The 14533-nt window shown below is 45.8% G+C and overlaps 1 protein-coding gene across 1 annotated transcript in view; it reads left to right on the top strand.

Annotated features, from left to right (window-relative positions):
• Window positions 1-10294, top strand: part of LOC139372923 (kielin cysteine rich BMP regulator) — a 44121-nt gene extending 33827 nt beyond the window's left edge. Inside the window, exons 32-48 of the mRNA XM_071112796.1 lie at window positions 978-1060; window positions 1146-1239; window positions 1358-1531; window positions 1641-1723; window positions 1811-1931; window positions 3380-3462; window positions 3607-3706; window positions 3806-3894; window positions 3986-4088; window positions 4619-4761; window positions 5026-5198; window positions 5292-5403; window positions 5505-5606; window positions 5686-5850; window positions 9078-9181; window positions 9262-9455; window positions 9575-10294. Of these exons, the coding sequence (XP_070968897.1) occupies window positions 978-1060; window positions 1146-1239; window positions 1358-1531; window positions 1641-1723; window positions 1811-1931; window positions 3380-3462; window positions 3607-3706; window positions 3806-3894; window positions 3986-4088; window positions 4619-4761; window positions 5026-5198; window positions 5292-5403; window positions 5505-5606; window positions 5686-5850; window positions 9078-9181; window positions 9262-9455; window positions 9575-9792 (2141 nt within the window). The 3' untranslated portion in view covers window positions 9793-10294. The remainder of the gene's footprint in view (window positions 1-977; window positions 1061-1145; window positions 1240-1357; window positions 1532-1640; window positions 1724-1810; window positions 1932-3379; window positions 3463-3606; window positions 3707-3805; window positions 3895-3985; window positions 4089-4618; window positions 4762-5025; window positions 5199-5291; window positions 5404-5504; window positions 5607-5685; window positions 5851-9077; window positions 9182-9261; window positions 9456-9574) is intronic.
• The last annotated feature ends 4239 nt before the right edge of the window (window positions 10295-14533 follow it).

Here is a 14533-nt window from a genome sequence, read left to right as displayed (position 1 = left end):
GAAGCAAGACGTCAGTGTCCGTGACGTGGCTGGTTTTCTTTTTGTAGTCTGTGATTTCCTGTAGACCCTGCCACATACATCTCGTGTCAGAGCCGTTGAATTGCGACTCCACTTGGTCTCTATTCTGACATTTCGCTTGTTTGATTGCCTTGAAGAGGGAATAACTACACTGTTTGTATTCAGCCATATTCCCAGTCACCTTAACATGGTTAAATGCGGTGGTTTGCGCTATCAGTTTTGTGCAAATGCCGCCATCTATCCACGGTTTCTGGTTAGGGTAGGTTTTAATATTCATGGTGGGTACAACATCTCCTATGCACTTCCTTATAAACTCACTCACTGAATCAGCGTATTCGTCGATATTATTCTCTGAGGCTACCCGGAACATGTCCCAGTCCACGTGACCAAAACTATCTTGAAGCGTGGATTCTGATTGGTCAGACCAGTGTTGAATAGTTCTTAACACGGGTACATCCTGTTTGAGTTTCTGCCTATAGGAAGGAGGATCAAAATGCAGTCATGGTCAGATTTGCCAAAACGAGGGCGGGGAGGGCCTTATATGCATCGCGGAAGTTAGAGTAGCAGTGATCCAGAGTTTTGCCAGCACGAGTACTACAGTCAATTTGCTGATATAAATTAGGTAGCCTTGTTCTCAAATGTGCTTTGTTAAAATCCCCAGCTACAATAAATGCAGCCTCTGGATATATGGTTTCCAGTTTGCATAAAGTCCAGTGAAGTTCCTTGAGGTCCGTTGTGGTATCGGCTTGAGGGGGGATATACACGCTGGTTCAATAGCAGAGGATAATTCTCTTGGGAGATAATACGGTCGGCATTTGATTGTGAGGAATTCTAGGTCAGGTCAACAAAAGGACTTGAGTTCCTGTATGATGTTACAATTACACCATGCAACTATTTTGCAGGTTACGGTGCATTAGAAAACGTTCCTGTTAAACTCCCTGTGTGTTTGTTTCTCTCAGTGTGTGTATACCAAGGTGAGGAGTACAGTGACAGACAGCAATGGAATCCCAGCTCCAACCTCTGCACAGCATGTACTTGTCAGGTTAGACTATATCTCCTCTCTCTTTCTTGCGTGTGTGTGCAGGTGTCTGCGGCATATGTGTGTGTATAATGTGTGTTTGTTCCAGGCAGGGAAGGTGCAGTGTGTGGGTCCAGAGTGTCCTAAGCTGACCTGTATGCACCAGCTGACAGAACCAGGAACATGCTGTCCTCGCTGCAGAGGTAAAACACCAGCTTGGGCTTTGTATTTGCCTCCCATATATTTAACAAGTTATTGGTCAGGTTTACACAATTTAGCACACTCTGTAGATGTAAAATGTTGTGTGTGCGTGTATCTCAGGGTGTGTGTATGACGGAGAGGAGCATGCTGAGGGCAGTAGCTGGTTTGCAGACTCTACTCCCTGTATGAGCTGTATGTGTGTGGACGGAGTGACCACCTGCTCGGAGGTCCGCTGTCTGTCCCCCTGCATCAACACCATCACTGTACCTGGGGAGTGCTGCCCTGTGTGTGCAGGTAACTATAATAGACACCCTGTTTACCTTCTCTGTTCCTCTGTTTAGTTCAATATCTCTGTGTGTGTTTGGTCAGACTGTGATCAGTGTCTCTCTTTGTGTTTGGTCAGACTGTGTGTTTGAGGGCTTAGTGTACGGTCCAGGAGACAGCTTCCACCCTGCAGATGACCCCTGTCACATCTGCACCTGCGAGGTACTACACACACACACACACACACACACACACAGCATGTCTAGATACAGTATTGTAGCAGGTGATGTCATTGTTTCCTGTGTCCAGGTGATGCCAGATGGAGAGCAGCACCTGAAGTGTTACCGTAAGCAGTGTCCCAGCCTGGTGGACTGTGTTAAAAGCAACATCCTGTTCTCTGGACCAGACTCCTGCTGCCCTGTCTGCGCACGTCAGTACACATACACACCAGTTTAACACACGCACACAAACACACTCTTTTTCTCTCTCTCTCTCTCCCTCACTCTAAAACTTCCAGTAACCTGTGTTAATGAGGCGGGGGTTGACTTATAATGGATTTAGGATCATGAAATATTGTGTGGATGAAGGGTGGATGGCTGGTTGAATAAAGAGAAACAATTTATTTTAAAAATCTAAACATTTATCAAATGTATATACTGTATAGACTACATTGAGGTTTTTCTTTCATTATTTTAGGCTTCTGGCATTAGGACGTAAGCCTAAGCTTTAGGCCTAACTGTACGAGCGCCAAAAGACAATGTCAGAGTTCAATAAGAGAAAAGCTGCGAAATGAAGAGATTAAAATAAAGAGAAGGAAGGGCCAGAAAAGTATTGTTTGAGAAAGATTTAGTGAAATGGTAAAAGAGGGTGATGGCAGTGCCGGGCTACAGTATGTTATATGTGATGATTGTGAGGCGAAATACAAATTTGACAGTTTCAAGAAGGGGACTTTAAATAGGCCCTTGTGCCATACATCAAGGGAACTGCCTACTGATGGGTTAAATGGAAACTGAAATCTGGACACTGACTGTGGGTCTATAACCTCTCACATATCCTTAATATTAACTTCTGCAGAATTAAGCATTTCTTGCTGTAAAATTATACACTATCAAGACAACTTTTACTCAGGAACAGGAGTGGAGAATTATGATTTATTTATTTCAGCGTCGAGAGAATGTGAATGCACAGTTAGATACCGTCTGTAGAGATGCTATTTTTATCAGCATCATAAAAGCTATTAGTATTTCAACCACAGAAAATATGCATCCAAGCCAAACTGAAATCTTATCCAAAACATGTTGGGTTTTTTTCACAGCTTTCTATTTCCTGACAACCGGTCAAACTGATGTCATTTGGAAATGTTCCACCTAATTATTTTTTTGTTATTGCATGTTCTCCCTGGTCCCTAAATGTCTTTGCTCCACTTAAGAAGCAGAGATGATAGAGAACTTTATCGATGTCAACTAGATTGAAGCATTCATTCTATCAATTCATGACATTATTCTGGTGAGCAAAGGTTTATTTAGTCTACAAGGGCAACATACTTATATAACGACAGAAGAGAAGCTGCATGTATCTAATTAAGTTGACTAACAAATAGCCTACCAATATGTTGTAAATTATAAGCAGACATAGATCTAAATCAGCCCCAAAAAATCCTCCACTCTCTGTCAAAATATTGTTCCGCCGTCTCTGACTGTAGCCTGCAGGACATGTTTCTATCATATTAACGAGTTAGGGTTGGGTTCGGGCCTCAGAATTTCACTTTATCACATATAGTTGGGCAGTTGCGGATGGGTTATTAGCAATTGCGGGCCGGTGAACAAACAGATGACCCGCGCACCACTAACCTGTGTGTTTGTGCACGCATGTGTGTAGAGCCCCTCAGTAACTGCACGGCCACTCTGATCGGTAATGAGGTCCTGGCTACAGACGACCCCTGCTTCACCTGCCAGTGCAAGGTACCATGGCAACAACCCCTGACCTGTGTTTGTCTGTTTAAAGCTGTATATTGTCTGTAGGAGTAGTGGTATAATAATATAAAGCTGTGTATTGTGTGTTGGACTAGTGATATATAACCTGTATCCCTGTGTGTTATTGATCAGGACCTGACGTGGACGTGTCTACACCAGAGCTGCCCCCCTCTCAGCTGCCGCCCTGAAGAACACCACACACCCCCTGATTCCTGCTGCCCCGTCTGTGACAGTACACGCTCAACCCTACCCCATTTTTGTACACCCTAAACCCCATCTCTTAAACACCCAACCTTAACCTCCAAACACTGTGTGTGTGTGTTTCTTTCAGAGTGTGTTATGGAGGGTGAGAAGAGGCATGTGTCTAATGGTGAGAGCTGGACAGACAGTGAGGATGAGTGCGTCACATGCACCTGTAATGTAAGTTACACAAACACACATGCACGCTAACGCACTCACAGAATTGCACGAATGGCACAAATTTCCATTGTTGTATGTGTGTGTATTCTAGCTGGGTAACATTGAGTGCAGTATAGAGGAGTGTGTTCCTGTGGAGTGTGAGCAGGGCCTGGTCAGAATGAAGACTCCTGGAAAATGCTGTTACGAGTGCCAAGGTACCACTTCTACAGTTCTCACTAACCACTAATATATATAACTATGCAATGGCCTCCAGAGTGGCGCAGTGGTCTAAAGCACTGCATTGCATTGCTAGCTGTGCTGCTAGAGATTCTGGGTTTGATTCCAGGGCCTGTTGCAACCGGCTGCGCCCGGGAGACACATTTGGCCTAGCGTCGTCTGGGTTAGGGGAGGGTTTGGCCGGCAGGGATGTCCTTTTCCCATCACGCACTAGCGACTCCTGTGGCGGGCCGGGCGCAGTGCACGCTGACACGGTCGGGTTAAGTGGGCATTATGTGAAGAAACAGTGCGGCTTGGTTGGGTTGTGTTTCTGAGGACGCACGGCTCCCGACATTCGCTTCTCCCAAGTCCATACGGGAGTTGCAGCGATGAGACAAGACTGTAACTACCAATTAGATACCACAAAATTGGGGAGAAAAAGGGGTAAGAAAAAAAATGCAATATCACCACTACACAGCTAAACTGTTAATATACCACTACATAATGTGTGTGTGTGTGTGTGTTTCAGACTCGGGGGCGCAGTGTGTCTACCAGGGCTCTGTGTACCAGTCTAATGAACAGTGGGAAGTGGATGAGTGTACCAGCTGTACCTGTGTGTTTGGAGACGTACACTGTTACAGCCAACGCTGTCCTCCACTAGGCTGTGCAGCGGTCAATATAACACACAGTTGTCTCTCAGTGTTCTGTCAAGTCTCTCAGTGTTCGGTCTGGTCTCTCAGTGTTGTGTCTGACTCAGTGTTCCATATGTTCTTTCGGTGTTCCGTATGTTTTTTCGGTGTTCCGTCTGGTCTCTTAGTGTTCTTTTTGGCTTTTAGTGTTCTGTCTGGCCTTAGTGTTCTGTCTGGTCTGTCAGTGTTCCGTCTGACTCTGTGTTCTGTCTAACTATGTGTTCCGTTTGACTCTTGTGTGTAACAGGATGAGACTCCTGCTGTGATCCCAGGTGTGTGTTGTCCCCACTGCATACCACGGCCAGCCACCTGCGTAGCGTTTGGGGATCCCCACTACAGGACCTTCGATGGCCGCATGCTTCACTTCCAGGGGGCCTGCACTTACATACTGTCCCAGGACTGTGACGGAGGGGACTTCAGGTACAAAGCAATGCTTTTTCTGTTAACAAGATTCATGCAAGGTTTGGTATTTGGTTGATTTGAACTAATTTGTCTACACCTGTGCTTGTCCAGTATCCATGTGACCAATGATGACCGTGGTCGAAAGGGAGTGTCCTGGACCAAAGAAGTAACTGTTTTCATAGGAGATGTGGTAGTGCAGCTACTCCAGGACTGGGTCGTTAGGGTGAGTGGGTTTCTGGTTCTGGATGTTCAAGCCGCGAGCCAATCAAAACATGTGTATAAGAGCTGAGAGCCAATCTTAGCGGAGGTGTGTTTTTATTCCAGGTGGACTACAAGGTTGTCACCCTGCCTTTCCTCAAAGAACCATACATCTACCTGGAGCGCCAGACAAATACCATCCTACTCAACACTAATATAGGACTAAAGGTACTAAAACTACTATCTATTTACTCTAAGTTGTCTAAACCCTTACCTGTGTTAACTCTTACATGTCTGAACTCCTCAGGTGTTGTGGAGTGGGCGGTCACACCTGGAAGTGAGTATTCCGGGGTCGTATAAAGGTCACACCTGTGGTCTCTGTGGCAACTTCAACAACTACCCCCAGGACGACCTACGAACCCCTGCAGGAAAAGTCAGTCAATCAGAGGCCGACTTTGGAAACAGCTGGAAGGTGAGTGTGCATCTGTCTACTTTGTAGGTAGTGTTAACCAAAACTCCTGTAGTTGTGTAAAATGACGCCGGAGAGGAAGGCAGACGTTTTACGTGTCCCAAACCGATAGTGTTTTTTGGTTTGTAACTTATTTTTTACTTATTTTGTACATAATGTTGCCGCTACCGTCTCTTACAACCGAAAATAACTTCTAGACATCAGGACTGTGAATATTCACCACGGACTAGCAGAATCCTTTTTTTATTTTCACGAGTCTGAAGAGCCCAACGAGAAGGATATACTGCTTTTTCGGGAACAGGCCCCAATCCCTGTGATCTGCGTGAAGAGGAGGTAGAGAAAAAGGGGCCAAAGGGCGGGCTGCCTTCTGATTGGTAGGCGATCGAATAAACCCCACTTCCTTACATTCTGCTAGCAAACATGCAATCTTTCAAGAATAAAATCGATGACCTACGCGGAAGATTAAACTACCAACGGGACATTAAAAACTGTAATGCTTCACGGAGTCGTGGCTGAACGACAACACTATCAACATACAGCTGGCTGGTTATACACTGTACCAGCAGGATAGAACAGCGGTGTCTGGTAAGACAAGGGGCTGGTGCACGATATCTAAGGAAGTCTCGAGCTATTGCTCGCCTGAGGTAGAGTATCTCATGATAAGCTGTAGACCACACTACCTACCTAGAGAGTTGCCATCTGTATTTTTCGTAGCTGTTTACATACCACCACAGTCAGAGACTGGCACTAAGACAGCATTTAATGAGCTGTATTCCGCCATAAGCAAACAAGAAATCCTAGTAGCCGGGGACTTTAATACAGGGAAACTTAAATCTGTTTTGCCAAATTTCTATCTGCATGTTAAATGTGCAACCAGAGGGGGAAAAATTCTGGACCACCTTTACTCCACACACAGAGACGCATACAAAGCTCTCCCTCCATTTGGAAAATCTGACCATAATTCTATCTTTCTGATTCCTGCTTACAAATTACAAGCAGGAAGCACCAGTGACTAGATCAATAAAAAAGTGGCCAAATGAAGCAGATGCTAAGCTACAGACTGGAATATGTTCCGGGATTCCTCCGATGGCATTGAGGAGTACACCACATAAGTCATTGGCTTCATCAATAAGTGCATCAATGACGTCATCCCCACAGTGACCGTACGTACATACCCCAACCAGAAGCCATGGATTACAGGCAGCATCGGCACTGAGCTAAAGGCTAGAGCTGCCGCTTTCAAGGAGCGGGACTCTAACCCGGAAGCTTATAAGAATTCCCGCTATGCCTTCCGACGAACCATCAAACAAACAAAGCGTCAATACAGGACAAAGATTGAATCATACTACACCGGCTCTGACATTCATTGGATGTGGCAGGGCTTGCAAACCATTACAGACTACAAAGGGAAGCACAGCCGAGAGCTGCCCAGTGACACAAGCCTACCAGACGAGCTAAACTACTTTGATGATCGCTTTGAGGCAAAAAACACTGAAACATGCATGGGAGCACCATCTGTTCCGGGAGACTGTGTGATCACGCTCTCCGCAGCCGATGTGAGTAAGACCTTTAAACAGGTCAACATTCACAAGGCCGCGGGGCCAGATGGATTACCAGGACGTGTACTGCGAGCATGCGCTGACCAACTGACATGTCTTCACTGACATTTTCAACCTCTCCCTGTTTGAGTCTGTAATACCAATGTTTTAAGCAGACCACCATAGTGCCTGTGCCCACGAACACTAAGGTAACCTGCCTAAATGACTACAGGCCCGTAGCACTCATGTCTGTAGCTATGAAGGTCTTTGAAAGGCTGGTCATGGCTCACATCAACACAATCATACCAGATACCCGCCCCAACAGATCCACAGATGATGTCATCTCTATTGCACTCCACACTATCCTTTCCCACCTGGACAAAAGGAACACCTATGTGAGAATGCTATTCATTGACTACAGCTCAGCGTTCAACACCATAGTGCCCTCAAAGCTCATCAATAAGCTAAGGACCCTGGGACTAAAACACTTCCTTCTGCAACTGGATCCTGGACCTCCTGACAGGCCGCCCCCAGGTGGTAAGGGTAGGTAACAACACATCCGCCACTCTGATCCTCAACACAGGCCCCTTAGGGGTGCGTGCTCAGTCCCCTCCTGTACTCCCTGTTCACGGTCAGGCACAACTCCAACACCATCATTCATTTTGCCGATGACACAACAGTGGTAGGCCTGATCAACAACGAGACAACCTATAGGGAGGAGGTCAGAGACCTGGCCGTGTGGTGCCAGGACAACAACCTCTCCCTCAACTTGATCAAGACAATGAGATGATTGTGGCCTACAGGAAAAAGAGGACCGAGCATGCCCCCATTCTCATCGACGGGGCTGCAGTGGAGAAGGTTGGGAGCTTGAAGTTCCTTGGTGTCCACATCACCAACAAACTAACATGGTCCAAGTACACCAAGGCAGTCGTGAAGAGGACACGACAAAACCTATTGCCCCTCAGGAGACTGAAAGGATTTGGCATGGGTCCTCAGATCCTGAAAAAGTTATACAGCTGCACCATCGAGAGCATCCTGGTTGCATCACTGCCTGGTATGGCAACTGCTCGGCCTCCGACTGCAAGGCACTACAGAGGGTTGTGCGAACGGCCCAGTACATCACTGGGGCCAAGCTTCCTGCCATCCAGGACCTCTATACCAGGCGGTGTCAGAGGAAGGCCCTAAAAATTGTCAGACTCCAACCACCCTAGTCATAGACTGTTTTGTCTGCTACCGCAGAGGCAAGCGCTACTGGAGCGCCAAGTCTAGGTCAAAAAGGCTTCTTAATAGCTTCTACCTCTAAGCCAGAAGACTCCTGAACATCTAATCAAATGGCTACCCAGACTATTTGCATTGCCACCCCCCTTTTTTCAACGCTGCTACTCTGTTATCATCTATGTAGTCACTTTAATAACTCTACCTACATGTGCATACTACCTCAACTAACCGGTGCCCCCGCACATTGACTCTGCACCGGTACCCCCCTGTATATAGTCTCACTATTGCTATTTTACTGCTGTTCTTAATTACTTGTTAGTTTTATTTCTTATCTGTATTTTTTAAACTGCATTGTTGGTTAGGGGCTCTTAGGTAAGCATTTCACTGTAAGGTATGTTGTATTCGGCACAAAATTTGATTTGATTTGTCAGAGCAGCCATACACAGACCCTAGTATCGCTATCTCCCCCTGTAGGTGGGTAGTGGTAACAGCAGCCTGTCATGTCAGCCTGGGGAAGATATTGACCCCTGTAAGGCAGCAGGCTACCAGGCCAGGAAGTCGGCTAATGCACGCTGCAGGTAACACACACACCAGTCTTTTCAAAAACATTAGCTGCGCTTGAGCTTGCTAGATTGATTGATTGACCTTTGTTCCTCAGGGTTCTAAAGTCTGCAGTGTTCCATACCTGCCACCACTTGGTGGCTCCAGAGCCCTGGTATGCAGCATGTGTCTATGACCTGTGTGCCTGCGGAGCCAACGCTGATGAGTGTCTGTGTGATGCCCTGGAGGCCTACGCAGCGCAGTGCAGAGAGGCTGGGGCTAGACTGTCCTGGAGGAGCTCCTCACTGTGTGGTAAATACAAACACAAAACCACAGTATAAAACATTATTTTACCACAGTAAAGGGCCCCATCTTTCTGTGTTGACATAATCTCTCCCTCTCTCCCTGCCCATTTCTCTCTCTCGATCTAGCGGTGGGCTGTCCAGTGGAGCGTGGTTTCGTGTTTGATGAATGTGGTCCCCCATGTCCAGTGACCTGTGTTAACCGTGACGTGCCACTAGGGGTGATAGAGAGTCACTGTTTTAAACCCTGTGTGCCCGGCTGCCAGTGTCCTGCTGGACTGGTATTACACAACAACCACTGTGTACCACCAGAGACATGCCCCAAGATCATACATGGCAAGTCCTAACACACACCCACACACATTCCTAAGGACTGCATGGACCTCTCCCAACTCTGACAGTGTGAATGAACTGTCTGAGGAGGTGTCTCACTCACCTGTGGACTTTGTTTTATATTAACATTCTGTGAAGTTGAATTCATTTTTATCAACATTGTAATGAATGCTCTGTATTTTATGACTCTACTGTTGTGTTTGTGATGTGACCACTGTGCCTCTAACGCTCAGGATAGGGCTGCTGATACACTATTGTGCTCTGCAGGGATGTAGTGGGAAAACACTGTTGAGAAAATAAAAAGGTGGGTTAACAATGTTAGCATGTTGTTACACTCCACTACATCCCAGGTTCTTTTACTGTATAAACCTCATTCTCGGTTGTATCCACAGGGAATTATTTGAATATATTATGTTTCTTTGTCCCTTAATGTAGGTATGTGTTATGCCAGATTACACAGACAATATTGGACACATTGCCTCTGCCATTTCACAACAAATAAAGATAACTATCCAACGTGTGGTTTTTGGGTGTGTTTTACCTCATTGTAAAGGCCAGGGGAACTAATTGCTCCTAGGTGAGACCAGTAACATGGTCAGGTGTCACCTGTCTGAGGCTGACAGACAACTTTCACTGTTTCCTGGTAAACAAATCCATCTGTTGTCGGGGCGACTGATGTAACCATGCCAAGAGTGTGTATAATTCATCAGTCAATGGCGTAAACATGGAACAGCTAAGACACTGGCTGAGAATGTTTATTTTCCTCAGTACTGTCTTATTCGTATTGTGTGTGTGTATCCATGTGTGCAATGTTTGATGTGTAAGCCAGTGTGTTCTCTCCAGGGTGTTATGGAGCAGTGAGTAGGTAGGCTTCACCAGTTTATAGGTTGTTCTCTGGGACAGCTTTCTCAGGATGTGTGTGTTCTGTTCCACAAACACACTGGCATGGAGGACACACACAGCTATACAGAATTTGACAAACACAAAAAAGGTATAAAGTTAGGTTGTGTTTGTGTATAGTCCACTCTTCTCGTTTCAATTCAATAGGTTTGACAGGCAAATCTGTTATTATTGCCAAGCTGTATTGTAAAAACCTCCCCTCCCTCTTTTTTGTTGATAAGCTATATGAGCAAAAAAAATAAAATTGTAATGGACTGTTATCCTTTCCTGGGGGCAGAAACATAAGGCTACGCTAAACTGAACTAGCTGACTAAGCAGAACACTACCTCTTAATAATGTTTAATCATAAAATAGAGTTAGCTAGCTAGGTCTCACATAGGCCAGTAAATAAGAAAAGTATAACTGTCCATCCCGTTTTCTTAAGTTCATATAGCTTATTAAACTTAAAATTTCAATAAAGCACATGTTAGCTCACTCACTTGTATATTTGACACCTATTTGGTCACATGCGCCAAATACGTGTAGACCGTGAAATGCTTACTTACAAGCCCTTATTAACAAACAGTGCAGTTCAAGAAAGAGTTAAATATTTTATCAAATAAAGTAAAAAATTATAAAAAGTAAACACAAAATAACAATAACGAGGCTATATACAGGGGGTACCGGTACTGAGTCAATGTGCGGTGGTACAGGTTAGTCGAGGTAATTGTACATGTAGGTAGGGGTGAAGTGACTATGTATAGATAAACAGCGAGTAGTAGATGTAAAAAAAAACAAATGGGGGGGGGGGGGCGTCAATGTAAATAGTCCGGTGGCCATTTGATTAATTGTTCAGCAGTCTTATGGCTTGGGGGTAGAAGCTGTTAAGAAGCCATTTGGTCCTAGACTTGGTGCTCTGGTACCACTTGCCGTGCGGTAGCAGAGTCTATGACTTAGGGTGACTAAAGTCTGACAGTTTGTGCATTCCTCTGACACCACCTATTATATGGGTCCTGGATGGCAGGAAGCTTGGCCCCAGGGATGTACTGGGCCGTATCTTAAGAGATCGACACATTTGTCTGACTACTGTAACACGGATTAAAAATTACAAATAAAACTTGTAACTCAATTTATTCACAAGGTTCTCAGTTCAAACCTCTGCCATGTTTTCAAAAAGTTCTGCATATATTTCAGACATTTGGGAGTAAAAAAAGCTTGACTGGGATGTGTTTCTGAACCTTGATTCTACGATCTACAAGGACCTACAGTTGCTGAACACATGAAAACTGTACCCCACAGACACATCGCATACCTCAACCAAGCCCTGTACTGCACCGCCGGTCATGCTCAGTACGACAGAGGCACAGAACATACCCACAGAGCAAGAAAAGAGATGGAGACTGAGGAGAGCAGCTAGACAGCGCTGGGCCATTTAAGCTGTTAGTTTGTGTTACAAATCCCTTTTGGCCCGACAGTCTAGGGGGGGGGGGGTGGTAACAAGACCCGTAACATAACTCATGCAAATTATAATAGTGAAAAAGTAGGAGTGAGACAAAATAACCACAGACAACTAAATTACAGTCAAACACTCATGGTTTATTTGAAAACACACAGTAATGGGGCTGAGCTGGACCCAAGGAAATAAATAATAAGTATCCAAAACACCCCTAAGCTAGACTAGCCTACTTCACCAACAGCTAACTAACTAACCAAAAATACAGTGGGTGGTCCGCCCAGTTCTAACTAGTGTTTTTATACAAAGTATACCTACGGGTAATGTATGCCCATGAGTGACTTATCTTGGTACCCCCTTTTCCCACCGTCAAACAAACACCATAACAAAACCAATACTCACAGGTGGGGACAAAGTGACATGTAGTTACAAAAACCAAACAAGAGCTCTACAGACAGATGGCATTGACAGAGAAATCGAGCTCTAGAGCAAACAACAGACAGGGTTTTTAAACCAAGGGAAAGGGAGTGTGATAGGGTAATGGGAACAGGAGGAGGTGTGTCTTCTGATTAGCGACTGATTGATGACTGATGGGGGAATGATGATTGCCACCTGGGAGGGGAGAAGGAGAGAAAAGAAATATACACACACACACAGGATACACACAAAATACCTGTATCCGTAACAGTTTGTAAGACTGTCTCCCTCTCTCTCTATCCCTCTCTCACCCATAATCACACTGTGTGTGTGTGTGTGTGTGTCCAGGCTGGTGCAGGAGGGTGTGTGCGGAGCCCTGCCATCTATGAGCTGTGGTCAGACGTGGGTGAGAGGTCAGGTGTTGGGTTGCTCTTTCAGAGCGCCTCCTACTGGTGGGAGTAAAGTATGACGCCGTCACACACACACACTCTACACAGAGATGCTGCATGAACACCATGGTGAGACAAACACACACACAAACACAGTACATCACATGTGTATACGCAGAACATCCCATCATGTTTCTGATATCCCAGGGCTGGTTGCCTGGGAGACGCTGTTGCCGTGGGAGGGTGGAGCTAGGTTTGCGATGGGAGGAAAGTCAGGAGTCAGGTGACATGCTGAATCAGTCTGACCTACCTGGAGCCTTCAAGATATACAGGTAACACACACGCTTAAGGTGGTTTTAGGCTGTGCATAACAATTATACACAATGAGTTGATATAGAGGAGTAATTTAATTGAGTGGGAAACCTATGGATGAGCCAGTGTGGGTGCAGCAGATGTGGGTGCGGCTACCTCTCTGATCATGTGATGACATGATTAACAGGCGCAAATGAGGGCGTGTCTCTGAGGGGCTGTCCTGATTGGGAGAAACCCAGTGAGGAATCTTGGTCAGCCATCTCCCTCCTCACTCGGATACACACCAGCCTTGAGCACCAGACAAATACACTCACTGCCCTGGCCAAGAGGTACACACAACGAAACACGCACACCTCAAATCCACAATAACTGCCCTTACCAAGAAGCAAACACATTTTGCCAATCACAACCTTGACTGTGAGAATGTGTCCCTCTGCCCCTGCAGGCTGGACAGGGAGACCCTGCGGCTGATGGGTCTGTACACCAGCCTGGCCACCATCAGTGCTCAGAGGGAGAAACTGTCCCATGGTGCACTGCTTGCTGGCAGCCAGACAGGACTGGGAGACATGGTGAGGCCTTCATGGCAACCACAATGGGAATAAGTCTCTGACTTTACTGTGTCAATTTCATATATCTGCCTTGTTTCCAGGCCAAATGCTCTCTAGCAAACTTCAGACGGGCCTGGACATGTACTGGCTTAAGCAGGGGGACACGTCTGGCACTGCAGGATTTGAGTCCCTGGCGGCGTAGTGTGTTACTGATGGTAGGCTTTGTTACTTTGGTCCCAGCTCTCTGCAGGTCATTCACTAGGTCCACCCGTGTGGTTCTGGGATTTTTGCTCACCGTTCTTGTGATCATTTTGACCCCACGGGGTGAGATCTTGCGTGGAGCCCCAGATCGAGGGAGATTGTCAGTGGTCTTGTATGTCTTCCATTTCCTAATAATTGCTCCCACAATTGATTTCTTCAAACCAAGCTGCTTACCTATTGCAGATTCAGTCTTCCCAGCCTGGTGCAGGTCTACAATTTTGTTTCTGGTGTCCTTTGACAGCTCTTTGGTCTTGGCCATAGTGGAGTTTGGAGTGTGACTGTTTGAGGTTGTGGACATTTGTCTTTTATACTGAAAACAAGTTCAAACAGGTGCCATTAATACAGGTAACGAGTGGAGGACAGAGGAGCCTCTTAAAGAAGAAGTTACAGGTCTGTGAGAGCCAGAAATCTTGCTTGTTTGTAGGTGACCAAATACTTATTTTCCACCGTAATTTGCAAATCAATTCATAAAAAATCCTACAATGTGATTTTCTGG

The sequence above is a fragment of the Oncorhynchus clarkii genome, chromosome 2 (assembly GCF_045791955.1).
Source record: "Oncorhynchus clarkii lewisi isolate Uvic-CL-2024 chromosome 2, UVic_Ocla_1.0, whole genome shotgun sequence".
NCBI classification, from domain to species: Eukaryota; Metazoa; Chordata; class Actinopteri; order Salmoniformes; family Salmonidae; genus Oncorhynchus; species Oncorhynchus clarkii.
The sequence above is the reverse complement of the archived record's forward strand: the minus strand, read 5'-3'. Positions and strand labels throughout refer to the sequence as shown.